Raw genomic sequence first — 27,718 nt, 5'->3', positions numbered from 1 at the left:
TCAATTGCAAAACAATTAGCTGAGTCTCGTTGTACTGATTTTTCATTTTCAATTTCAGGCGCCGAAAGTATCGGCAATCGATGCTTTATGAACACAGGTTGTGAAAAAATCGCAAATGCCAAGTGCAGCTCAAGTGATGGAAAAGGACAGTGCACTTGCAACGACGGATACCATGACCAAGGCGATGGAAAAACTTGCGTAAAAGGTAAACGATTATGAGTGTGAAATATGTATCAAAATGAGTCATTTCTAGGCGTAATGTTATGGAAATCGATCTCATGCATTGATAGAATTAGCTATTTCTTTTATACTCACCCTCATTTGAAAAATAAACCGAAGAGAGTTTCAAATCAGTTACACCTTCATCTGGATATAAGTTTTGCACGTGGCTAATCTGTTCAATTGGTACAAAATTATCATTTTAGAGAAACTGAAGTTGTTAATAGCCCTTATATTTGGTGCAATGATCAATAGTTCTAAAACGTCGATACATGGGTAAATTAAATCTACCCTACTCCAAAGTCAACCTTAGTCACAATTTTACTCACTAATTTCAACCCCCTTTTTACCTTCAACTCGAGCTCCTCTCCCAATTGAACTGTAAAATATTTCAATTATGGCCCAATGAGTTATTGTTGCTCATTGGTGTTACAACAAATTTGAAACCCAATTTGGTTCAAATTGTAACTGAAATATTAGAAAGACCTCATTATGTTCGTAATAATTTTCTAAAGGGCTGAAAAATCAGTTAGACAACACTAGAATGAGAGATAAGCATGCACAAAGAGCAATAAAAACTGAATGGACTTATTTCGCGCATGCTCCAAGAAAAAATTCCGGAAGATTGACGTTTTTTCGTGTGTTACAAGTCGAAGTTGTTTTGTTTTCATTTCTGTAGTAATGTTTTCTTTTCTACATCCCCGTTGGACAGAGTAACAATTGATTTATTTCTTTGGAGTGTTCCTTTTTTCTGAGAACCACATATTTTTAAAGATGCTAGTATGTTGTAGAATCTGAGTTAATCATTAACCCCTGATGACGATGACGGACTTAGTCATGGAAACGTTGGGAACTACAACCCGATACGACACCCGGTGGGAAACCCGAGAAATATTCCTGCTAGTATGTTGTACCTAAGCGTACACGGGAAATATATACCCAGCACAAGGGGCCACTACGCGTTTCAGGTGAACTCACGACAATTTAATGCCGGAAAGTGAGCATAATTTTCAATTTCATATGAGTAATTTGAGTAAGTAATTTGAGAAAAACATTGGTGAAAAACAGATATTATTCTAGTGATTTTGTAATTGCCAATTGTTTCGCCTATAGTGACCGATCCCTTTCACGCATTTTAACCTCCTCCTACATAAACCTTCAACCCCAAACGTTTTCCATCCTACCTTTTCCACTTGAGTTGTTTTTAAGTTTGTTCCACCAAGAAACTCAGCTTGCTCCGATGATGGCGCTTCTGCGGCGAAATCCACTTTCGTTCAGAAATGAAAAGTGAAGAATTGGAATGACGTCATTCTCATCCTGACAATGTCAAGAATTTATTGATAGTACAAATAAATCAATCTTAATTAAAGAGCTTTATGCGTCAGTTAGCAACTCTCCCGACTGAAACGAGTTGTTTCCCACATGTTCTCAGAAGCATTTCTGGAGAGATAAGTGTATTGCACTTGAAGCGAGACGAAGAGCCGAGTTGTGATGTTTTTATGCAGCAACAAATGATACGGAATGACAGGTGCATAATGTGACTCGAGTTTTCATGTTCAAGCTCGAATTTCGGCTGGATAAGAGAGAATAATACACAATAATTCATGATAATAAGTGAACACTCGAAATACATTTCCGACGCAAGTGATGGCCACAAATATCACGTGACATTCTGACATCCAGAAACCGGCAACTACGTTTTCCGCTGAGCTCGAACTTCGGGTATTGCATATGGCTTCTGCGCCTTGAAAGGGACAGTTTGACTTACTCTCACCGTCCGCGAAAGTCTTACCGAGGCATTCTTCTCTATTCCTAAATTCTTCGTGACTTCCCCGACTCCAGGTGCCAAAACACAAGGTAAGTTCTCAGTCACGCGATTCATACCCTGACAGTATTCTGAGAAGTCTGGCTGGCACTAAAATACCGAGACGTATCAGCGTTGCAACGCACATATAAGAACGAAAGGAAAATTGGAATTTAGTCGGAAAAGAGTATTAAAAAAAGTTCCTACAAATTAACCTTCCAGATACCTTCAACACATTATTACCAAACACTACCGATGCACATTGCTCGATTTTTAAGTATTTTAGATACATAGATACTTCGGAATGATATTCATTCCTGTCGTTACATTTCTCTGAGCAAATATTTAAATAATTTTTAATACATTATCAGTAAGTACTTAACCCACATCTTCATGATCATCGAAAGGTCGAATGTCTTAATAGTTATCATAAATGTTTTTTAAATAATTAGAAAACCATCGGAATCATTAATTAAATGACTTCTTTGCCTATTTATTACCATTTTAAGACACATTTACTAAACAATATCTTTGCCCCTTTCATTGAGAGTTTAAACTAAGTCTTTCCCCTTTTTTGATTCTTTTTTTCTGCTAGAATCAGTCGTAATTGGCGCCTGGCAATATCATGCATGTCAATGTCCTCCACATTCTTATATCTGTGAAAAAACTGATCAATACTAATGTACGAGTATTCCCCTGAAAGAAAAAGACAAAACTTCCTACGACGCATTGTGGTCTAAAAGCCTGCCATTTTACTCAATGCCCATAAATATATCACTATTTCAGTGAAAAATTATAATTATCTTAAAAGCAATATAAGGCAATCCGATTGCTCATCTGAAAAATATAATCCAAGAATTACATTCCCTCATAAAAAATTACCTTATCGGTAGTTTTTGCAAGGGAAAAAATTAAAATACTTCTTCTTATTTTCTATTTACAGGATGGGAATAAGTTGAGGTACACAAAATGAAGACACCACTTGTTATCGAGTAAATTTATACTTGGGGAGTAACTGTTATTTCAGTTGTAATCATTGAAAAATTACTGAAAATCTTTCACCACCGACACTGGTGAACGCGAACATGGATGGTAACCGTGACGCAAACGACAATATGAACAATAGCACATATGTTTACCCGTTTTTCGCAAAACAATATGAAGACAAAATATGGGAGTATGATGCTTGAAATGCTCAGAAAATTTTATTTTACTATATGTGATGTATAAATTGACCAAACGACCCAAAATCCTCGACCACCCTAGAGTCTCGACGGTCGAGACGAGAATTTCATTCCTCGGCATTGTCGGAACGAGACTCTCGCCGCGCCGAGAGTCTCGTCCAGACATGATGCACACTCTTTGAAAAATTGGATGCAGAGGGTAAATCATTAAATAAAATATTTTTTTATGTGAACAAATCCATAAAAGTCGTAAGGGATACCTTAGTAATCTCTATCATCGACTGATTGCGGTATTAATCGGAAATTCTCGCCTTGCCCGGGAGTCTCGACGGGTGTCGAGAAATCTCGAAGGGGCGAGACTTCTCGACTCTCGTCAAGACTCTCGACCCAGGCGAGACTCTCGCCTTTCCCGAGAGTCTCGTCCCGACAATGCCGAGAAATGACCGCCGAGACGAGACTCTCCACCAGCACTAGCTTAGATAACGAGGTAACTAGCTTAACGAGGTATACAAGAATTGCCATGAGAAAAAATTCCCCTGCACCGGGAATCGAACCACGGACCTTTGGCTTACCGGGCCACTGCGCAGACCACTACGCTATCCAGGTTATTTAATTCCCATGGCAATTAAATCGAGGCTAATGGTACTAGGTGTTAGGCCCTCGCGGTCCATCAAGGATGGCAACGCGAGGGAGAAAGGACTTCCAAGAAGCCACAACCGGTTGAGAGCCTCAAACCTGCGCTAAAGCCGCGCAAATCGGTATGCGTAATATTTCAAACCCTGCCGCGTGAACGGCGGTGAAATATACAAGAATTACCATGAGAAAAAAAATTCCCCTGGACCGGGAATCGAACCACGGACCTTTTGCTTTCCGGGTCACTGCGCAGACCACTACGCTATCCAGGTTCTTTAATTCCCAAAGGTCCGTGGTTCGATTCCCGGTCCAGGGGAATTTTTTCTCAGTCACATAACCTATTCACTGCTTTTTCGTTTACCCAACACGAATGCAATTTGCATAAAAATTCGATGTAATATACCGAGTCGAAGGTTTTATAAAAATCAAGAAATATTGCTTCTACTTGTCTTCTTGATTAACCAAGTAAGACAGTTTAAATACGAGAGTGGTAATCAAAGCACTTGGTGAGACCCAGAAAACTGGTTTAGAGGAGTACATTGAGTTCTATCGCTCATGACTGATATCAGGAATCGAAGAAATCAATGAACCAGCCCCCTAACAAAGTTTATTTTGAAATAATTCCGTCATCGAAATAAAATCCATGTTACTGAATCGCTAAAAATTCGAGGCGCAAATCTAGAGGGGATAAATTCATATCAACCCAGGACAAATTATGTAATTAACAACAATCCCTTCAATTTTCCAGATACTGAACTTGGAGCCGCTTGCTCTAATGAATGCACCGGAAACACAGAGTGTATAGGAGAATTTTGCACCTGCAAGATGGGGAACAGTGCAGGCGATGATCTTGTGTGTAAAGCAGGTAAGGAAGGGCATTCGAAGCACTTTAAAAAATTCAGTGCTCCGGAAACGATGTGTTTACTTACGCGTAAAGAAATATTTCCGATCTTTTCTGCTACTATCCACTGCAAGATCCAGGTATCATTGTGAAGCGAATGCGTTCTATGTTTAAAATTTGATTGTATCTGTAAGAATATTTCGGGTAATGAGATTTCATTTGTATCCTTTAATCGAGTATTCAAGCAAGTTTAGAGCGATGTTAAAGTGGACTTGCTTAAAATATTAAAATTGTATTACATTTATTACAAACATTCTCAAACTTTAATTGCTATTTTAAAAAAATTGGAAATAATCAGAGCATCAAAAGTGCCGTGGTAGAGAGATATCACGAAGAAGCTATGAGGATAACTTAAAATGGTGCCAAGTAACTACAGCCCATTACTCTTGATTTCTTATCTGTCCTACCTTCCAAATTTCGAGGTTTACGATTCTAGTATGCCATTATTTATAAATTAAAATGTTTTCGTATACTGCGCAATATATAACTTTCCGAAACCATTCATTTGGTTACGAACGAAGTTTTAATCACATAAAACTAGTCTATTCGCCAAAAAATACTGGTTGAATGTTTGTAATATATATTTCGAGCCCATTCAATCGAAGAATAGCAACAATTTTTCAATTTTAAAGAGCCATAGCAATTCACAACGAAAATTGACCTCTTTGAATTAAGAAAGTATATGAAGAACTATAAATGTTAATTTGATCATAACCATTGATACTGAGTGTTATATATTTCAGAATAATTAGCAATATAAAAAATTCATTACACCCTGATTTAGTATTAATAATTAAACTTAATAAATTTTGTTTAACATAGCGATGTTATATGAAACATCGAAAATGAATAAATGAGGATTTTTTCCCAAATATATGCGTTTATGAATGCGGCATTAGCCAAAGATATTTTGGTTACCTAAGCTTGAGCGTTATTTCTGTCAGAACTACTTGTAATTTAATGATACCCTGAAGACCGACTAATTCAAAATATTATGAAGGGAATGGTGATCTACCGTGTTTGTATCATTGTAATATGGATAGCATTCTCATACGATTAGACCAACACTCGACCTGTGTATTCTCCTCGATGAGTTAGTCTTCGAAACTCTCTGCCTGACATTCATGAAATATCAAATGTTTCGGACCATTTCCGATGGCAAGTTAATTGGAAAAATATAGTCTTAGTTTTGCTGTATCAATTTTTCATTTTCGATTTCAGGAGACGAGACGATCGGAAGTACATGTAAGAACAACGTCGGATGTGAACAAGTCCCAAATTCGCAGTGCAGCGAAAGGACAGCAAAAGGAAAGTGTACTTGCAAAGATGGATTCCATGCTGCCGCTGATAGAAAATCTTGCGCAGAAGGTAAACGGTGATTCGTGCGCAATATGCATCTAAATGAATGGCCTATTCAGGACTTGATTTGTGGAATCGATTGCAATAATAAATAAATCCAACAATTTCTTTATAAACTTACACACTTTAATCATAATCCGACCCGTATTTCAATATAGCAATCAATGTCTTTTACTAGGTATAATTTTCGATATGGCGGGATATCAATCCAATTGGTTCAATATAAACGTGCCAGAGGAATTCATGCTGTCAATAGTCTCCATGTTTCACATAACGCAGAAATCCCTGAAAAAAAATATATTTATGTGTGTTTAATATTCCCCATCAGTTCCTACTTTCCTATCACTATCCCCTATACGTTTCCTTCCTTACTGCCTCCCACTATGACTTCTTGGGTCTTCCTCTTTTTCACCGGCCTTCCACCATTCATAAGAGAATATCATTCGGAATTTTGTCGTCCACGAATTTTCGACGAGTCCAAACCATCGCAATATTCTTTCTTCCAGTTTCTCAATCGCATCCTTAACTATCATGATTTTTTCTTATTTCTCCATACCATATTCTGTAATTTCTAGCTTATCTTTGTCTATTGTCCATTTCTCTTGCTCGTTGTAAAAGCAGCTAAAATGCGATTCATTTTCTAGATTCGCACATCGGCGATCCTTGCGTGAACAACAGCAATTGCTTCGGAAACGTAATATGTAATTCCGCTCATGGATCAGGAATGTGCACGTGTAAGAGTGGATTCCACACCAACCAGACTCTAATTTGTTACGCAGGTAAGTGTGATTTAATAAAAACGGACGTACAGTGAATTTAAACATGTAATAATTTCGTAAAATAAAATAAAAGTATGTGTTCGGACGATACTGCTCGATGATTCTTACAGGATATCGTTACCGAAAAGACTGGTTTGAATAACTTGCGTTTATTTTCTCGTTTGAATAATTATTACAAAGACTGGCAAGGAGACGGGGCTCCCAGGCGACTACACAGAGACTAGCAGACAGACTGGTGACTTGATGACTCGGCGACAGACTGAATGACTGGATGACTGCTCATGACTGCCTGGGTTGACTGCTCCCGTTCAAGTCCCTGGACGACACATCATCGTTCGTCTCGTGCGATCGGTGCGTCAGCGCCCCTCGCGGCTCCCTGGTAGACCAACAGCGATACCAGGCGCGAACGACTCAAACATACCGCCCGCCTCGTTGTCATACTGCAACGATGAATCAAAGAGAAAATACAACAAAGAAAAATAAACTTACACACGAAAAGTAATAAACTTCTGTTACAAAAAGAATCTCTGTGGATATACCGCCCGCCGTAAAGGGACGGTTTTTTTTTTCAAGTCAGGCTCAGATAAAAACTGATGGCCTCAGCATCAGTAGGTAAACGAATAAGCTTTACGATAGGTCTTATCAGTTCCATTGTAGCTGTCTTAACTGTTGCAACACGGACCAATCCATCCGGGCCGGGGTGAAGCTTAGTGATCCTCCCAATGGGCCATCTTGATGGGGGTGAGAGCTCGTCCTTGAGGATGACGATGTCTCCCTCTCGTAGATTCCGTATAGGCTTGAACCATTTATTCCGTTGTTGCATCTGATGTAGGATATCCTTCCTCCATGTCTTCCAGAAGGAGTTACGCATGCATGCCATCTGCTTCCATCTGGAACCAAATGTCTTCTGAGGGTCATCTTCCATAAATGGCTCTGGGGGTGCTAATAAAGATGAACCAATTAAAAAATGACCTGGGGTTAGTATGACAAAATCATTGAGTTCACTGTTGATGTATGTCAATGGCCTGGAATTTAGATAAGCCTCAATTTGCACCAACAAGGTCGACAACTCTTCATAAGTGAGTGTATTGTCTCCTAAAACTCTCTTTAAATGGTGTTTGAAGCTCCTCACTGCTGCCTCCCATATTCCACCGAAGTGTGGTGCCCTTTGCTGTGACAGCGGTTGACCTACAAACCTAGTGCATTTTATACAGTTCCTAAAGACTCTTTGGACTAGTCTTCTTCCATGAATGATCCAGCAAAATCTATTTAGATAGCTTAACATAAGTTGGGGGCCACCGTGCAGTGTGGTAATGTGAGCATATTCTACCAGTAACTTGGTAAAGTGGCTGTCTTTTGGGAGAATGATTGGATGTTTCTCCTCAAAAGGTAGGGTAGAATATTGTAATCAACCTCCTACTCGGAGTAGTCCACTTTCACACAGAAAAGGGGACAAACGACGAAGTGCACTTCCCTTAGGTAAAATTTGACTTTTTTGGACACAAATAATTTGCCTCTTGAAATGTTGGTGCTGCACATTCCGCCAGAGAACTGTCTTTGCTTTCGCCAATTCTGCCGTTGTCAGCCACACTAGTTTTCTTTCATGGACCGGTAGCATCCACCTACCACAGTATGCCAAAATACGAATAATCTTTGAAAATGATGAAAACCGTTCAAAGTATTGTATGAAGGGCTCATCAATAGTTGAGGTGTAAAGTGAAACCTTTGATTTTTGCTCAATGTCTGTGGAAAAAGAAATGCAATCATTATAAAGGGGCCATGTTGTTGGATCTTGCGAAATCCACTGTGGTCCATTCCACCACAACGATGATTCACGGAGTTTTTCTGATGTGTATCCTCTCGTTGCACAATCTGCGGGGTTATCTGATGATTTTATGTGGTGCCATTGTGCATTAGGACATTTTTCCAAAATTTCGCTCACACGATTGGCAACAAATGTCTTCCAATTAGAAGGGTGTCCTTTTAGCCAACTCAAAACAACCTTAGAATCGTTCCAACAGTGTATTAACAGAGGCTTTGATGAAAATTCGGAAAGGATGTATGATATCACTCGTGCAAGTAATAAGGCTCCGCAAAATTCTAACCTCGGAAGACTGACTGTTTTTACTGGTGCGACCTTGGCCTTTGCAAAAATGAGTCTTGCTTTTCCTTCTTTTGGAAGATAATAAATCGTGGCCGCATAAGCTCTTTCAGAGGCATCTGAAAAACCGTGAAGTTCCCAATGCTCTGAATTAGTGACTCCAAGCCATCGCGGAATTTTCAACTCCTGAAGGGCTAACAGTTGTTTAGTGAGAAAGATCCAATCATCTGCCAGCTTGCCAGTGACTGGACTATCCCAATCAATCCCTGACAACCACAAATCTTGTAAAAGTATCTTGGCTGCAATTACAACTGGGGATAACCATCCCAAGGGGTCGAAGAGTTTAGCTACTTGGGATAGGATTGTCCTTTTAGTGATGATTGACGAAGAGGTTAACCAGTTAACATTGAATGAAAAATAGTCGAATTCTGGTGACCATTTTAGGCCTAGTGTGGGCACAGTGTCTGAATATACAATACACTTCTCATTGGACAAGGCAGTGTGAATTCCTGTGAGTAGAGTGGGATGATTTGATGACCACTTTCCTAATGGGAATCCGGCTGACTTGAGTATCTCAATAAGTTGATCTCTCTTGAGTATCGCGTCTTCAATAGTGTTTCCACCAGAAAATATGTCATCAACATAGGTTTGAGTTCGAAGAATCGCGGATCCCATCGGATACCGTTCTTCCTCATCTTCTGCCAATTGTAATAATGTTCTGATTGCAAGATAAGGTGCTGAAGCTGTGCCATAAGTAACTGTTGTCAACTTGTAGTCTTGAATGGGTTTAGTGGGGTCTGATCGCCAAACGATTCGCTGATAGTCCGCATCATCCTCCCGCACTAGAATTTGCCTGAACATTTTGACAATGTCAGCACTAAACACATATTTGTACATTCTCCAACGAGTTAAAAGCATTGGCAAATCGAGTTGTAACTTTGGGCCTGACTTTAAGAAGTCATTGAGAGAAAACCCCGTGGTACAGCTTCTAGATGCATTGAATACTACCCTAATTTTTTGTGTTCCGTCAGTGCGAACAACTTCGTGGTGTGGCATGTAATAAGACGATTGTTTATGAGCATCTGCATGTGGAACTGTCACCATATGTCCCAAATTCTCGTACTCCTCCATGAAGTGGATGTAGGCTATGTTTAGTGTCGGTTTTCTTTGCCTACGATTTTCCGCTCTCAGAAATGTAGAAAGGGCCGTGTCTCTCGAGCCTGGAAAGTGTGGTGTGTCAAATAAAGGTAACTTTACCACATAGCGTCCCTCTTTGTTGCGATATACAGTCTCCTTGTAGAGTTGCTCACAGCGGTCATCCTCGGGTGATCTCCTGGGCTGCGATGGGAGTTCCTCCAATTCCCAAAGCCTGGAGAGCATTTCCGATGTATCTGGTTGCACCGTTGTCTGGAACGCGGCAATATGGTGACATGAAGAAACCTCCGGTCTGCCCGAGGCTGTTTGGCCTGTGAGGATCCAACCGAGGACTGTCTCCTGTGCAACCGGTGTAGCCCGTGGTCCGCGCTTAACTCCATTTCTCAGCACAGCGGCATAGACATCAGCTCCAAGGATGCAGTCGATTGGTAGCCGCTTATAGTAGAAGGGATCTGCCAACTGCAGACCTTGGATATGAGGCCAGTTGTTGTGAGTGACCTCCCGGTTTGGTAAAACTGAAGTCAGCTTATTTAGAATAAGGACTGGAATTTTCAGAGAAAACGATGTATGAATGTTAGAACATAAATTAAGAGTGGCTGAACCATGTGAGATAGCATTAACCTTTCCCCCCACTCCAGTGACTGAAACATTCACCTTCGTTCTTTTTAAATATAATGAATTGGCAACACTTTCTGAAATAAAGGATCTTTCTGCTGCCGGATCCAGTAATGCTCTAACAGTAATGGCACTACCAGTATTTGATTTTAGCACTACCCGTGCAGTGGCAAGTAAAACAGTTTTTCCAACCAATGACGTAAACCCTGCAGCTGTTTCGTCAAGTTTCCCAGCTTGCGAAGAATTTGACGATTTTACATTATTGGAACTTGAGTTCTGTGTAACATTTGTCTTGGGACTCTCCAAATGTAACTTAGTATGATGTTTCTCATTACAAATTAAACATCGACTAGTGATATGGCACTCTGATAACAAATGATTTTGGCGAAGGCAATTCAAGCAAAGTTTGTTTCGCTGCACTACTTCCTTTCTTTCTGCCACCGTCATCTCACCGAACCGTGAACAAAAGCTTAAGGAATGATCACCCTTACATAAAATACAAGATAAATCTCTCCTTTTCCTGGTGTTTGACTGAGCAACATTGACGTGAGTCTGCCTGAATTTAGGATTGCCTTGCTTTGAGCTTTGAGTATTAGCTCTTTCGAATTTTTCTTCAAAATTAACTTGGCCTAATGATCTCACCCGTTTTTCTAAAAATACATTTAAACTTTTGTAAGTCGAGAAACCCTCAACGGTTTCCTGCGTTATTTCCCACGCTTCCCTTGTTTCTAAATCTAATTTTTGACAAATTAAATGAACAAACCATTGATCCCAATGATCAACAGGGCATTGCAAATCACGTAGACCTTGAATGGCTTCCTCAGCTATATCTATTAAACGATTAATTTCACCAGGTGATTTATATTTCACAGGTTTTGCATGAATTAGCCTTTCTAGATGACTTGCCAAGCGAATTCGTGGGTTGTCATAGCGACGTAATAGTTTATCCCACGCCACTTCCAGATTCGCGTCTGTTATATTAATTCCCTTTACTCGTTGAGCAGCGGGACCTTCCAAACTGTTTAACAAATATTGTAACTTTACAATAGGAGTAAGCTTGGGATTGTCTTTTATGATAGAACTGAATAAACCCTTAAAGGTTTCCCACTCTCGCTGTTTCCCGCTAAATTTCGGGACGTTCAGCGAGGGTATAGAGTTAATACTTAAATCATAATTTTCAACTTGAACCTCGCATGCTTGGTTTTGTGAGTGTGAGCCAGAAGCCTCGACTACTTTACACTGGTGCTTATCGGCCATCAATATGGCTTTCGCGCTCAAGTATTCATCTTCGATTGCATTAAATGAATCGAATTTAAAATAATCATCTTCGTTCAATGACTCCTCAAATTCAATCAGTTCGTAATGTCTGGTATAGAATTCTTTCCAATAATTATCGAGTAATTCTAATCGACTCTGGAAGTAAAATTCCGTCTGAATCCTTTGAGACTTCTTCTCTTTCGTATTCTTTATGAAATTTAGGATTCGATTTGCAGTTACATTCTGCTTTCGTAACAAGGATTGCCCGTCGGACATCACTGCGAGAATAATTACTACTTGCGTAAATGAATTCAATTACGAAAAGAAATTTATACATTAATAACCAAGTTATACTGAAACGACTTGACTCCGTTAATTGGAGAGAGAAATGCAATCATTCCGATTCAGCAAGAGACTCCGACAAGAAAGAAAGGAATTATTAATACGTATCAGTCTCGCTCCGGGCGTGTTGAGAGAACAGCTGATTCTCCCCAAGGCGATGCACGAGCCGGTGTGCGTCGTGTCGAGGACCGTGGAACTCCACCCGACTCCTCCGGGCCGTCGGTCAAATGGACGACTGGAACTCTTGGTGATGTGGGCCACTAGCACCGCTCAGAAGTTCGCCTGCTGACTCGTAGACTTCGTCTTCATTAATTTTAGGCAATTAATAACGACGACAGCAACCATATGAAAAGCACGCTGGAGACTTGCACCCTCGTGGCGACTCGAACCGCATCTCTGCTACCAAATGATGTTCGGACGATACTGCTCGATGATTCTTACAGGATATCGTTACCGAAAAGACTTGTTTGAATAACTTGCGTTTATTTTCTCGTTTGAATAATTATTACAAAGACTGGCAAGGAGACGGGACTCCCAGGCGACTACACAGAGACTAGCAGACAGACTGGTGACTTGATGACTCGGCGACAGACTGAATGACTGGATGACTGCTCATGACTGCCTGGGTTGACTGCTCCCGTTCAAGTCCCTGGACGACACATCATCGTTCGTCTCGTGCGATCGGTGCGTCAGCGCCCCTCGCGGCTCCCTGGTAGACCAACAGCGATACCAGGCGCGAACGACTCAAACAGTATGAAAAGTGAGAATGTCATAGATTATGAAATTAAATTATGTATAATTGTTCTACCATCTATTATTTGGTGACGTATTTCGTTAAAACTGCGCAGGAATTTAAAAACACCTCCAAAATAACATTTTCGAATAACCCTTTTAAAAAAGCGTGGGGTTCCCTTTTATCTTCTGACAATTTTATTTTATTGCTTTACATGAAATATTTTTACACTCATTATGCGTACAACAAACAAAAACGTAGCATTATATTACAGCAAAGAAAACTTTAGTTTAAGTATTCTGATTGTGAGAGTTTTTTATTGTACCTTACACGGTAGATGCGAGCGCTGAGGGGGCCCCCTAAGTTCATGGCCCTCTGTGAATACCGACCAGCCATCTCGGCGCGGCTGTTTTGGCGCGGCCGGCTTGGCGCGAGCCACCTTGGCACGAGGCCATCTCGACGCGGGTCCCTTAGGCGCGGGACGTCTTGGCGCGAGTCACCTCGGCGCTGGACGTTCTGCCGCGAAAGTGACCGCTTCTTTCTGCCGCGAAAGCGTTTTCTTTGTGGTGAAATAGGATGGTATTTTAAATAAATAAAATATCGTAGCACTTTTCCACAAATTTATTTACTGCGTTTCGGCTCACTCAGCCATCATCTGGTACAAGACCGTTCCTCGTGGGTTTTCCGCAAAAAAAGTTGTGGAAAAGTATTACGATCTTTTATTTATTTAAATATGTCTAACTTCCACCGATTGAAGCCTGAGTCTGTTGAACTTATTAGGATGGTAGTTAGTAGATTTCATTGATTACATAAAACGAGCAAACGTATTAAAATATGCCACGCAATAACAATGAAAATTATCGAAATAATTTTCGAATCACATTAGGATACCACGTTTACACGATTATAGAGATGCATTGGATGGATGCATTTGCACCAAAATAGGACATGTCGTCTATTAGGTATTTCATCTTCATTTGGCTGATATTGCTGAATTGCATTGTGAATCCATTCCATCTTTCCATCCACGTTACAAACATTTACATTCCATCATTCCATTCCAACATTCCAAACAAAGTCTGTGGTCGTCATATCTATTTGTCTTTGGATGGGTTTCCTCGTGGGGTTTCCGCAATACTGCTTCGGTAAAAAAAACAAAACACCCGAGTTTGAAGAGTTCTAACAGAAAGCATATGAAAGAAAGTTTATTTCTACGCTGGAACGTTTAATTTGTAAGCAACCTTCGGCTCTTTAGTATTTCCTGTACTCAATTTTTTCTAAAGCAATAGCACCCGGTTTTTGCGCGTAAAATCAAGTTGCCCCAATATGGGCGCTTGGTATTACAGTAGTTTTCGTTCCAGTTACTTGCAATTTTCATATAATAAAGGCAGATCTAGTGTTAGTAGAGGGTCGTTCAATACGTCCTTAGAATATCCAATAATCGCTCTTTTAGCATCAAAATTAATGTTAATCAGAAAGAGGCATTCGTGGCTAATCAGCTGTTAAATTTTCAGCTGTATCCATCTCTTATTTTCATTATTGTTACCAACTGTAGTGAACAACTTTCATTTGTTTATAAAAATGGATAAAAGGGAGTCTTATGCGGAGATGAAACGTTTGTTTTTTTTTTAAGAGTTAACGCTAAAGGAAATCAAAGCTGAGTAGTATAAACTTCTTTTGTGTGCAGATATTTACAATTAGGTTAATGAATTTAAACTTGGCCGTACGTCCAAAAAAATGAACATTGTTCCTGATGCCGTGTAAAAGAATCTAACCCCGAAATGATTGACAAAATCCACGATATGGCTTCAAGTGATTGTCGAATCAAAGTGCGCGATGTAGTTAAAGCCACGAGGCATATCGCAATGCACATTTGCTTTAATTTTGCACGAAAATTTGGGTGTGAAAAGTATATGGCTTCGCTCACAATGGAGAATGAACATAATCGCGTGGTCAACTCAAAGGCTGTTTTGGCGCTTTCCCTTCGCAATCCTGGGGATTTCCCGCATTGATACATAACTTTTGATGAAATATGGATTCATCAATTTACTATAACGACAAAATAACTGGTAAAAGAACGGAATTTTCAATTTTTAAATAACAGGAGAGTATTACGCACCGTTATTAGGGCGGTTGATAAAAGAAATCGAGAAAAGCGTCCTTATTTGAAACAGAAAAAGTTTTTCCTTCAACAAGGCAATGCACGGTTGCTCGTGTATTCAGTTGCAATGGCCAAATTTACAGAAAAAAAGTTTCAGTTATTACAAAATTCACCGTATTCACCAGAATTGGCGTCCAGTGACTTTATCTCGTTTCAAAACTTGAAGAAATCGCTTGATTTACAAGGATTTACATCTAAGGAGGAGGCCGTCACCCAAATTAATGCCTATGTAAAGGATATACCGGAATTCTATTTTTTGGATGGCTAGAAATGATAGGAAAAATGCTTACAAAGTGTTTAGAGCTGAAGAGAGACTATAATGGAAAATATAAAAAAAATGAACCAGTAGAATTTGTTTTCATACCTTTTTCTATCGACCCTCGTAGCTTGCGGGAAACAAATGGTTTGCACCACTAAAATTGATGGATTTGTTGTAAACAATGCAAATCTCTGCTAATTTTGAAACGAATGGGACAAATGAAAATTGATTGGTACTGTTGTGTACTGTAGAATGCAAGTATTGCAGGTACGTAGATCATACACGTTAAATTCCTGCAGTATATTCAATGTCGTTTGACGTTAATTTTGTTTGAAGTCTGGATATCGCATTTTCTCTCCCTAGCGAGGCAGGCCTAAACAAGGCAACAGAAAAGAGAAAGTCTCTCGGAGCCGCGAGCTCTTCATCGTGTATCGTGGCGTACAGAACCCTGGCAGTTTATGAATTGGTTGCTTCAAAAATTTACTTGCAGGCACGGTTGCTATTGTAAGTGCATGATGCGTCCAAGAACGGGTTTTTCGGAGACGGAAGTCCAAAAGACTTTGAGTGTCATTCGCTTTTTTCGGCGCGAAGCAGAAATGGTATGGACAAACGTAATCGTAATTCAGTGGTGTGTATATTTTACCACTTTTAACTTTAATGAGCATCATTGTACTTGAAGCAAAGAAGGCGAGAGGAATTTTGATTTCTCTTATCTGCCAAGTGAAAAAACCGAGAATCACAATTTTGAATGCATGCTTCAATGTATGATCGCATCCTTTTAATAAGTCATCCGCCCATTGCTATTTCTGCTTTTTGTAAAAAAAAATTGCCTGTTTTTGCGCGTAAAATATAACAACCCAGCCCAAAAATGACAGAAAAGTATGAATGCACCAGAAATTGAATGCATTCTTCTGCACATGATCGCATGTTTTTAATATTCCCCCATCCATTACTATTTCATATGCAAGTCAGGCTAAAGACATGACGAAAGTGAGAAAAAAAACAAAGGATCAGGTAGCATCTCAATTGCTCAATTAATCAAATTTGATTATAGATACACGAAATGCCTCAATAGTTCAATGACAGAATACAACTGATGAGAAAAAGCTTTAACCCCACACAAAACGCTTATTCAATAGTGATTTAACTGTAAAAACAAGGAAGACACCCGAATTTGAATTCATTATTCTGCATATGATCGCAAATTTTAAAAATTCCTCCGCCGATTTCTTTTACAAGTTAAGCTTAAAATGTATGCTAATTAATTATTGCTCTATAAACGATAAAAATATTTGATAACATAATTTTATCGAGCATAATCAGCCAAACCTGCAAACTACCACTGTATTTCACCGAAAAGAGAGGGTAAAAACCCACTTTCGCGCCAAGGTGACTCGCGCCAAAGCGTGTTGCGCCTTGGTGACCCGCGCCGAGATGACCTCGTACCAAGGTGGCTCGCGCCAAGACGGCCGCGCCAAAACAGCCGCGCCGAGATGGCTACGCTAAGATATCCCATTTCCCTGCTGGTCGGTAATCATCGAGGACCCAGAGCTTAGGGGATCCCCACAGCGCTCCTATAACCGACCAGCCGACCTGTCCAGACCGCCTCTGAAGACATGTGACGATCTGTTACTGACAGCACTAGTATCTGATAACTCCCCATGAATTACTTTTAATAATGAATTTTAATAATACCAATATTTTGTATTTACAGTATCAAAACCACTTGATTTTGTTACCGGACCAAAAATACGAATAAGCTGAAAGTTTAAATACTATCTCACGATAACTGAAATGTATCTCAAATTTGGTAAATTTTTAATTTTAAATTTAGATATTTTTAAGACTTCATATTTATTATTTATCATATTTGGGTTATTATTGTGCTGAGAACATGCAACAAAGAACTTGCGGTCGCAGAAGCATAATCAGATAGCCCGGAGTAAGAGCAAAAAATAAAGTATCATAGCTCTGGTGTTTAAAAGACAATCGCAAAATAATTTCCATTTTCGAAATCTAGAACTATTGGCTTGTAGAGAATATAAATAATCCAGCGATTCGTTTACATAAAAAGATACTTCTAAGTGACTTCGTCAAAAGGAAATGTCCCTTTATGTTCAGAAACACATGATCGATCGTGTTATCACAGTCCTTAAGTCCGGCAATCGAGTGCGTAGGAAAAGCTTCATAGATAACATTTTATGTGTGACGTATTCCAAGTATGGAACTGTAAAAACTCCAATTTAAAGATCGTGGCTAATGATGAATTTTCATCTAACGCAGGAAAGACGGCTGTTGGCAGCTTCTGCAGCAAATCACTTGGCTGCGAATTCGTCGGTAATTCATCTTGCAGCTCAGAGTACGGCGACGGTGTGTGTGAATGTGTGATGCCATTCTACGGCAAAAGCGGAGATGCTGCCTGCACCCTGGGTAAGAAATGAATTCACGACTCGACTGCAGCGATTCTCCCTGCTGAGTTCAATATTGTAAAATATCAATTTCTATTTTCCTATATTAAAACCACGAATACTACAATGGGATATTCCCCTATTGGCCATAAATGTGACGTCGCTCATCGGGAATTTTAATGGGTTTACAAAAGTCCCCACTCGCGACGCTGTTGATACAGCGATCCGAATTTCAAGGCAAGCAAGCTAAAAAAAAAGAACAGTTAATCATAATTTATATTCTAGATGAAATGATAGACGAAATGCATAAATATTTTCAATGCTAATTCTCGAATGTAAAAATATTGAAAGAAATTTGTAAATTTTGATAAAATGTGGGTCGCCCTTATCTCAGGCATGACTTACAGGAATATGCTATTCTCTCTTTAAATGAAAAGCCAGGAATTCATATATTTATTAAATCCGCACTAGGTTTCGACGTAGCATATCATCATTTGGGATACATCCGCATTCGTACACACAACGGTTATGCACCACAGTGATGTACCACAGTTTTGCGCCATACTGTATTGGAAAGTTTTGCAGCATTGTCCATAATAATACGGTGTTTATAGTGCACAAAAGCTATTTTATAAAATACATTTAATTTTCTTATTGATAGGTCTCCGTGCAACTAAAATTTAATTTATCACAAAAAAATCACTGCAAAACAAAACCTCACCCTTAAAATGAATAACTTTTCAATGCTATTTCTGTTGTACAAATTGAATTAAAATTTTAGATATTGATAATATGTTAATCGTGTTTATCTCAGGCTCGGCGGATTTTCTATCCACATTGAAAATCAACGTGCAGGACTTCAATATTCAGAATTGATTCATAAAACCAAGTTAAATTTCGACTCAGCACGTTACTATCAGGGATATACACGCAATAGTGAACACAACAGTTATGTACCACAGTTACAAGCCACAACTTTTGCGCCATAGTTTAATGGACAGTTATGCATAATTATGCATGCCAATACGGTGCTTATGGTTCACTATAGGTATTTTATAAAATACATTTAATAGGAGGGAACACTCAAAATTAAAAATTGGTTTTCGTTATTTAAAACCAAAAAGGTAGGAATGAAAAACACACACGCCAAATTTTAGAGCTCAAATAAAAAATAAAAAAATTTTAACCGAGATAAGTAGCTTTGAAAGTTCGCTAGGAGCTTCAGCCACGCCCACAGCGCGAAACGTATTTCCATTGGCTGACGCTGCGTGACGTGTGAACCTCATGAATGTCGCGAGAGTAATGCTTGAAGAAGCCGTAAACACACTGCGTTCGTGGAAATAGTGGCCAAAAGTTTACCGTAATGGCGAAACACAATGTTAATTTTGTTCTGGCAGATACCGGAAGTGTACTGTCATTATTAACAAGGACTCTGGACAATTTTTAGTCTCAGAAAGAATCATTTCATTGAAATGAAACTTCTTAAGATGAAATGTTTACACTTTTGAAAGAGGCAGTAGTCACGGCAATTATCGTGGATGTTTTAATTTGTGGACTTACCATCATAAAATCCTTTACTTATTACTGGTTTTTAGTTTCCGGATGTAAATTGTGAAATAAATGAACAAATGTGCTATAGTTATAGCTGTTTTCTTGCCCTCTGAAGGGAGGAAATTCGGGGTTCTCTCCGTTTCTCTTAGGATTAGCATTCAAATTTCGTTGGAACAGCACTTTTTTAAAGCAGAGGTCTCGCTTTGATCCACCTATGTTCCTGATAAATGTTCAAAGCAGTTTTGTACTATGAAAAATGGTAAACAATTGTCATCAAAATGAAAGGGTAACTCAGAGATGAGGATTTTTACATGAAAATATCCGTAAGTTCACTTATATTTACATCATAGTTACACGTAAAGTCACTTTCAAAAGTTTTAGGACAAAGTTTGTTGTATCACTTCTGCTTCTCAAGGAAATTTAGTATCCTATACTCCTTTTGTAGTTATCTGCTGCACCCCGCTGACATTCCGCTTTTGATTATATGATTTTTGTCACGTGACGGGTCGCCACGGCGGTGGACTAGTGAGCAACGCTTTGAGCTCGGGTAGTGAAGATTGAGGGGTCGGGACTGTCTTTAATAATTTTTTCAGCTCCTTTTCCTACTTATTAACAGGTTTTTTACAACCGTAATTCCGCTGTATTTGACATTATGCTTTTATTATTGCCGATGCGAATTTTTAAAATAAAGAGAAAAATGGTGGATAAAATCCTGGCGTTAGCATTAACGTACAGTTTGAAGTCTGGCAAGAGGAGTCACGCATTATAATATATTATTTGTCAATTATTCTTTTTCGATTAATGATAGCTCAAACTATTTGCTAGTATTCATTCAGTAAGTATTTGCCTCCGGTTTCTCTGTTTTGTTGTAAGATTTGCAAAGTTATCCGTGTTTATTATTTACTATTTGTTCTTCTATTTATTGATCTGGCGGCACCGAGAGTCAAATGTGCTTATTTCTGTTTACCGTGAGTAATTCGATAACATAGTGTTCCTGGAGTACAAATTTGAGATTATCATGTATTAGTTTGTACTATTTAACACATAACCAGGTTAACGTCGAAGACTCTGTAGCAGGCGTCCAAGTAGGCTGCTAACAATGAAGATTCGATGGAATGGTTTGGACGATGTTTATTGATTCGTGTACAATTCCACACTGAACTGCCGGCCGAAAGGCCGCAGTATTTATTCAATTTGCCAACTTCCAGTATATTCTATCCTACTTTTCTTGAACATTAAAGAAACTTCTAGAAGGGAATTCTAGAAGGCCAGAAAAATTAAATAATAAAACTTTCCGACACGGAGAATCGAATCCGGGCCGCCCGCTTGGGAGGCGACCGCGCTACCGCTGGGCTATCTGGACTGTTGGAAGGAAGCGATGACGGAACGCGCTTTAACTTGCCTCCGGGCAAGCGGTGTGGCGGCGAGGCAGGAGGTAGGAGTCCGCCACACTACTCCCCCCGGGGAAAGACAGCTGGCGTTGTAGCGTACAGGTGAACGAAGAGTCCGTCCTGAGCGCGTCGTTGGAGGGGGGGCGGCAGAGGTGTCCGCGGGCGAAGGCGACGTCCCGGTCGATGGCGCGGAAGATGGTTTTCCGGAGGTCGGTTCAGAAGGTCTCGATGTCCTTTCTTGAAAATCGTCCGGCTGGAGAATGTGCGCAGGCTTAAGTCGGTCGATGGAGACGACTGTTGGTTTCCCGTTGATGTTGATGGTGAATGTTTTCTCACTGCGGGTGATGACTGGATATGGCCCTAGATATGGTGGCTGGAGGGCCGTCCGAACTGCGTCTTGTCGCAGGAAGACGTGCGACGTCGTGGCTAGAGCTTTGTGAACAAAGATTTTCCGGCTGTTGGAATGATGAGTTGCAGGAGTTGGTCTCACTTTTGACATGTGAGTACGCAACCGAGAGACCAGATCCTCAGAACCGATGCTTGCCGGAGAGTCGGCGAAGAAATCACCCGGGAGACGCAGCCGTTCTCCATAGAGGAGTTCCGCTGGTGAAGCCTTCAGGCCCTCGCGCCAGGTGGTGCGGAGTCCGAGGAGAACCATTGACAGTGCGTCGATCCAGGACTCCGGGGAGTGCGTCATTAGTGCTGTCTTGAGAGGGCGGTGCCAACGTTCTAGCATTCCATCAGCTTGAGGATGGTAGCTTGTGGTAGGGTGAAGAGCAATGCCCAGGGTGGCGCAGAGCTTTTTGAAGAGTCCTGATTCGAACTGTCGTCCTCGATCGCAGGTGAGGCGTTTTGGACAACCGTAGTGGGCAACCCATCCTAGGAGAAAACCTCGGCAGACGGATTCGGCAGTGATGTCGGCAAGAGGTTCTGCTGTCGGCCAACGTGAAAAGCGGTCGATCATCGTGAGAAGATATCGGAACCCAGAGGCGTAAGGCAGAGGTCCGACGATATCGACGTGAACGTGGTCGAAACGTGCTGTAGGTATGGTGAAGTTAGCCAGAGGAGACAACACGTGACGATGCACTTTGGATCGCTGGCATGGAAGGCAATTGCGAACCCAAGTGCGACAGCCCTTGGACATGTACGGCCAAACGTAGCGGTTGGATATGTTTTTAAGAGTGGAGTTGGAACCGGGATGGTCAAGACTGTGGACTTGATCAAAGACACGTCGACGGAACGGTGGTGTGATATAGGGTCGAGGCGTGTCCTTAGATGTGTCACACCAGAGTTTGACGGTTGTTCCAGGAATTGGCATTTGAGAAAGCTTGAGTGAAGTACCGCTGTCGAGGAGTCCACGAAGTTCTTCGTCGGTGTCCTGCGAACGGGATAAGGCGACGGAGTCTAGCGGTGTAGAGGCGCTGACAGATTCCACTCTTGACAGACAGTCGGCGACGACATTGTTCTGGCCGGAGACGTGGCGTACGTCAGTTGTGAATTGAGTGATGAACTCCAGGTGTTTGAACTGACGTGGCGAGCATCTGTCAGCGTTCTTGGTACGATGGCTGAAGGCGAAAGTCAACGGTTTGTGGTCCGTAAAAATGGCGAAGTCGCGGGCTTCTACCATGTTACGGAAGTGTTTCACTGTCTGATACATCGCGTAGAGTTCTCTGTCATAGGTGCTCCACATCCGTTGCGACTGCTTTAGTTTCCGTGAAAAGAAAGCGAGCGGTTGCCAATTGTCACCTGAGCGTTGTTGCAAAGCAGCACCAATCGTGGTCTGGCTGGCGTCGACGAAGAGGGCCAGGGAAGCTTCAGGGTCCGGGTGAGAATGGTAGCCCGTGCGAGACCGGTTTTGCATTCTTGGAAGCTGTGAAGAAGTTCCTGAGTCCAGGTGATTGGCGTGGAACTCTTGACTGAAGGACCTTGCAGGAGCGCGTTGAGTGGTGTCTGGGCTGAAGCTGCGTGTGGGATGTGGGGCCTGTAAAAGTTGAGCATACCCAGGAAACGACGGAGGTCTCGAATGGTCTTCGGCTGTGGAAAGTCGTTGATGGCAGCAACTTTTTCGGGTAGGGGTGAGCACCCATCAGAAGTTACGGAGTACCCGAGGAAGGTGACTTTTGTAGCTCCGAAGACACATTTGGCTGGATTAATGACGATTCCATAGTGAGAAAGGCGTTCGAAGAGGGTGTGGAGATGCTGAAGATGCTCCTCTTCCGTGTGTGAGAACACAAGGATGTCGTCCAGATAGGCGTAGCAGAAAGGAAGTCCTTCTAGAGCTCCGTCGATAAAACGCTGCCAGGTCTGCGCGGCGTTCCGAAGTCCAAATGGCATGAAGTTGAATTCAAAAAGGCCAAATGGAGTTATAATGGCTGTTTTGGGGATATCCTCTGGAGCCATGGGAATTTGTGTGAAGGCTTTTGCGCAGTCGACAACGCTAAAAATGTTGCAGCCATGGAGGGCAACGGAGAAATCTTGCAGAGTGCGAACTGGATAGCGATCTGGGATAGTTCGACTGTTGAGCTTCCTATATTGTCACCGCATGGGCGCCACCCATCGTTTCGTTTGCGGACCATGTGCAGAGGCGAGGCGAAGGGGCTGTTGGAGCGACGTGCCGTACCCTCGCGGAGCATGGCATCGAACTCAGCTTTAGCACCGCGGAGGCGGTCTGGGGCCAGGCGTCGAGCTCGATGATATATGGGAGGTCCAGGTGTAAGCTCGATGTGATGCTGTGTTTGATGGCGCACTTCTCTTGGAGTGCCTGGAGGTTTGGTGATTTCAGGAAACTTGGCGAGCAGGCGGTGATACGCTGTTGTGCCGGGGATTGTCCGAATGCTGGCCTGACGAGAAAAAGCACGGTGTCCCTGAGTACACAGGCCAGTAACTTGGTCGATGAGCTGGGCAGTTTTTAAATCCGGAACCAGGTGAAAATGATCGAGGAAATCCGCTCCAATGAGTGGCTCGCTGACTTTGGCGACGGTGAAACGCCAGACAAAATCACGACGAAGGCCTAAGTTGAGTCGGAGTGGCATCGTCCCATATGTGCTGATCCGGGATTCGTTGGCCGCGGAGAGATCGTAGTTGGTTTCGACTCGTCTGTCGTTGCAGAACTTTACCGGAAAGATTGACAGATCAGAGCCGGTATCGACGAGAAATCGATGACGGGAGTATTTATCAGTAATGAAAAGGCGGCTGCTCCCTATAGGGCGGGCGGTGGCCGCCGTCACTGCTCGCCGCTGGAGTTTTCCGTAGCTCGGGAGCAGGGCGCTTGGCACCTCCTGGCTGCATTACCGAAGCGCCGATGGTAGTAGCACAAGCTGGCGTCGTCGGCTGGGTGGTAAGTCTGGGAGGGGCTTCTGGACCGTGAGGGAAAATAGTCTCGGCTGCGGGAACTGCTGCGTGAGCGCCGGTGCTGATCGTTTAGTTGCGAGAGGAGAGCCGTTAGTTGTTTTTCGAGGCTCCCCAGTCGTCTGGCCAGCGAAGAGAAATCTGTTGAGCTTGTTGTAGCGCAGACGGCGGGAGCTGAAGTGTCCGTTGAGCTGGCAACAGCGTTGACGGCTAGGGCTGGTGGTGGAGGCAGCGGTGTGATCTCGACGATCCGATCGGCGATTTTGGCGAGTTCGTCTAGCGGCAGTGTTGTCTGTGCTTGCAGAATAGCTTGGATGGTAATTGGAAGGCGCGTCAGCCATATTTGTCGCAAGAGTGTATCCTGGATTTGGAATGATCCGTTGAGTGAGCGCAGATGGCGTAGGAGTTGCGACGGCTGCCTATCCCCAAGTTCTTCAGCCTGAAGGAGTTGCCTAACCCTCTTTTCCTCGGAGAGTGAAAGGCGGCGGATAAGCTCATTCTTCAGGTGTTCATACCGGTTTTGAGCTGGTGGATTTGATAGAATGTCTTCCACTTCCTCGGCGAAATGGTTGTCCAATATGGAGACGACGTGGTTGTATTTAGTCTCTTCCCATGTTATGTTGGCAAGTTCGAACTGCGCCTCGGCTTGTGCGAACCAAACTGAAGGCTTACTTGGCCAGAAGGACGGTAGTTTCACGGCTACGCGGCATGCCTCCTGTTGATTGGTTGCCTGGAGTCGTGCGGCATTTGCTTAGGCGTCGTGCTGGGGTGGCGGAGGTTGCGAAGGCTGCTGCTGCGGTGGTTGCTGTGGCGGCAAAAGTGGCTGCGGTTTTTGCTGCTCAGCCGCAAATGCCTGTTGAAATTGTTGGGCCTGATCGGCGAGGGCCTGCTGGTGTTGTCCAACAAGCGCCTGTTGTGCTTCCGCGTGTTGCATAGCCGCCGTCTGGAGTTCTGTTCGAAGGTCGTTCAGTTGACGAGTAAGCTCGGCGATTTCTTCGTCCTTGCTAGGCATTGCTGGTTGCGTTCGTAGTTCGGGGTCACCAATGTAGCAGGCGTCGAAGTAGGCTGCTAACAATGAAGATTCGATGGAATGGTTTGGACGATGTTTATTGATTCGTGTACAATTCCACACTGAACTGCCGGCCGAAAGGAATCGAACCCGGGCCGCCCGCTTGGGAGGCGACCGCGCAACCGCTGGGCTATCTGGACTTTTGGAAGGAAGCGATGACGGAGCGCGCTTTAACTTGCCTCCGGGCAAGCGGTGTGGCGGCGAGGCAGGAGGTGCGGCCGCCACAACCCTTTCCGTTGCAGTGGTTGGCTTTTAATGTGCAAGATAGAAACACAAAGTGAACACCAGGGCAAATATGCAGTAAATGCACACGAAATAATCATTATATCCAACATGAATTGCAGCAGAATGATATATTTGCAATTAAAAAGTAAAATTTCCCGTTGAGTGCGTATATATTTAAGCACCTACGAAATTTTTGCGATGTGTGGTCAAAGACAACAAAAGGAGTAATGGGAACTAAATCTCTTTGAGAAGCAGAAGAGATTTACATTAAAATGGCCCTCACACATTCTATAACAGCCTATTTCTGAAGGAACATGCAGTCTCCTTGAAGCGTCGCACCACCGCCTTACCCGGTCTGGGTCGTTTGGCACCACAAAAAATACTTTTCTGGCGTTTAACGAGAGGTATTTTCACATCTCGGCACACAACAATATACATAAGGTTTTCTACCACTCATTTAAAATTCTCCGTTTTATCTAGTATTTACTTATACTCGAAATAACGTATACGACAATGCACTCCTTATACAAGCGATGCGGACATCATAAGGTTCACACATCATCAACCTGGCGTCGCCCGAGAAATACGTTTTTGGCGCGGAATTCAACTTGAAACTTCAAACTGCTCTTGGGGCGAAATTATTCTGCGCTCATTGGTAAAATTTGGTGAAAGCCTTTCTTACATCCATTGCTTTATAAATCAGACAAAATATTTGGTAGTGTAATCCCTCCTATTCTACCTATGCAACGAAACTTTTATATGTCACAATGTGACATTGTCACATGCTGGACAACAATATCTCAAATTTTGAAATCTTAAAAATATTTTTGAATGAATAACTTTATTTTTCCTCTGAATGTTCCTTAAATTAAATATATAAAATAAAATAATACTATTAATAATAATTATTTTAAAATTCTGTGGAAATTGTGCGAAAAAAGTTTTAGTTATTCGCTCAGAGTAAGCAAGTATTTACTCCGATTCAAAACGTTCAGAAAATCGCACTTTCTAATCATTTTTTTGATTCCCTGTTGAATTTTCTATTCTGAATCCTAAGCCTTATGTAAAAAGCAAATGATAATGAGGAACGCTAATGGTAATTGTGTCAAAATCGGCAAAAACCGGCAGTGTCTACCAAAACCTTAAATTATATTTTTATAATATGGTATTTCCTGGAGTATAGGTCATTTATACAAAAGTTAGCAGCCAACGTTTCGATTTATTTTCTTAAATCATCTTCAGGGCTATGTTAGAAAAAGTGTGAAACAATATAAAATACAGAGAATAAGACGATACACATTATTTATACATAAAAAAGGAACAATTGGTTTTTTTTAAATACAATACAATTTAAAGAAATATGTATATATAAACATATATATAAGAACAGAATGGAATATACAAAAAATTTTGACATATCTCTAAACTTTGAAAAAGAAAATAAATCGAAACGTTGGCTGCTAACTTTTGTATAAATGACCTATACTCCGGGAAATACCATATTATATATTAAATAAGGTCAAGAAAAGGAAAAAAATAATAATTATTATATTTTTATATAACTTATTTTCATTTATTTCAGAAGTCTCAACAAATTTTGTCTATTCTCTCGGCATTTTAATTAAGAAATTTGGGTAGAGTATGAAAGTATCGCACAATAAAATAGGAAGAAGGTAGGCCGCCGCGGCTGACGAAAAGGTATTCGGCGCCCACGTTGACAATTAAAGTGGATGACTGCTACGTATATATGCAGCTGAAATTCCCAGACTAAGGCTTTAGAACGACGCATCGCCTTGAAAAACGATATCATTTCATGATAGCGCTTCCTGTCGGCAAATTGTCGGAACTTAATGGCCTTGACAGCTCTGTTACCGAAACTACTCGACGTTCGTAACGCAACTCGAAACACTCGAGACGAGTACCTACCACTCGACTCAACTCGAATATTCGAGTACTCGCACATCTCTAACTTCAATACAATATTTTATCATTATATTTTCTTACAGGTGCTGGCCTGGGCGAGAGCTGCGATAGCACCCAGGAGTGTCTGATGGAAAAATCAATCTGCAAGAATGGAAAGTGTGTTTGTGAAACTGGATACTTGGTATCAGGAAATGTGTGTAAAAGGAAGTGCATTCGAAAATCGAAACAAACTTAATGAAACCATTTCACTCAGAAAAGCGGTCATAAACAGTCAGTAATGGCGTAGAAATAGAATACCTGA

The 27,718-nt window shown here is 41.5% G+C and overlaps 2 protein-coding genes across 2 annotated transcripts; one reads left to right on the top strand and one right to left on the bottom strand.

Moving 5' to 3' along the window:
* The first annotated feature begins 66 nt into the window (after nt 1-66).
* Nucleotides 67-27,718, top strand: LOC124163518 (cell death abnormality protein 1-like). Its single transcript, XM_046540479.1, has 6 exons — nt 67-205; nt 4,589-4,705; nt 5,963-6,109; nt 6,745-6,879; nt 17,786-17,932; nt 27,501-27,718. Exons 1-6 carry the CDS (start codon nt 88-90, stop codon nt 27,650-27,652), a joined length of 816 nt encoding a protein of 271 aa, XP_046396435.1. The 5' UTR covers nt 67-87; the 3' UTR covers nt 27,653-27,718.
* Nucleotides 7,013-13,094, bottom strand: LOC124163517. Its single transcript, XM_046540478.1, has 2 exons — nt 10,238-13,094; nt 7,013-7,319 (listed from the first exon to the last, which is right to left on the bottom strand). Exons 1-2 carry the CDS (start codon nt 12,281-12,283, stop codon nt 7,236-7,238), a joined length of 2,130 nt encoding a protein of 709 aa, XP_046396434.1. The 5' UTR covers nt 12,284-13,094; the 3' UTR covers nt 7,013-7,235.

This window comes from Ischnura elegans, chromosome 8 (assembly GCF_921293095.1).
Source record: "Ischnura elegans chromosome 8, ioIscEleg1.1, whole genome shotgun sequence".
NCBI lineage: Eukaryota > Metazoa > Arthropoda > Insecta > Odonata > Coenagrionidae > Ischnura > Ischnura elegans.
This window is presented reverse-complemented; position numbering and strand designations above follow the sequence as displayed.

Excerpts from the sequence above, each read along its gene's own strand:
- LOC124163517 (XM_046540478.1), bottom strand. The coding sequence starts at position 12,283 with ATGTCCGACGGGCAATCCTTGTTACGAAAGCAGAATGTAACTGCAAAT. Across the intron at positions 7,320-10,237 it reads ACAAAGAGGGACGCTATGTG|TATGACAACGAGGCGGGCGG; the intron begins GTAAAGTTACCT and ends TCATCGTTGCAG.
- LOC124163518 (XM_046540479.1), top strand. The coding sequence starts at position 88 with ATGAACACAGGTTGTGAAAAAATCGCAAATGCCAAGTGCAGCTCAAGT. Across the intron at positions 206-4,588 it reads TGGAAAAACTTGCGTAAAAG|ATACTGAACTTGGAGCCGCT; the intron begins GTAAACGATTAT and ends TCAATTTTCCAG. Across the intron at positions 6,880-17,785 it reads GACTCTAATTTGTTACGCAG|GAAAGACGGCTGTTGGCAGC; the intron begins GTAAGTGTGATT and ends CATCTAACGCAG.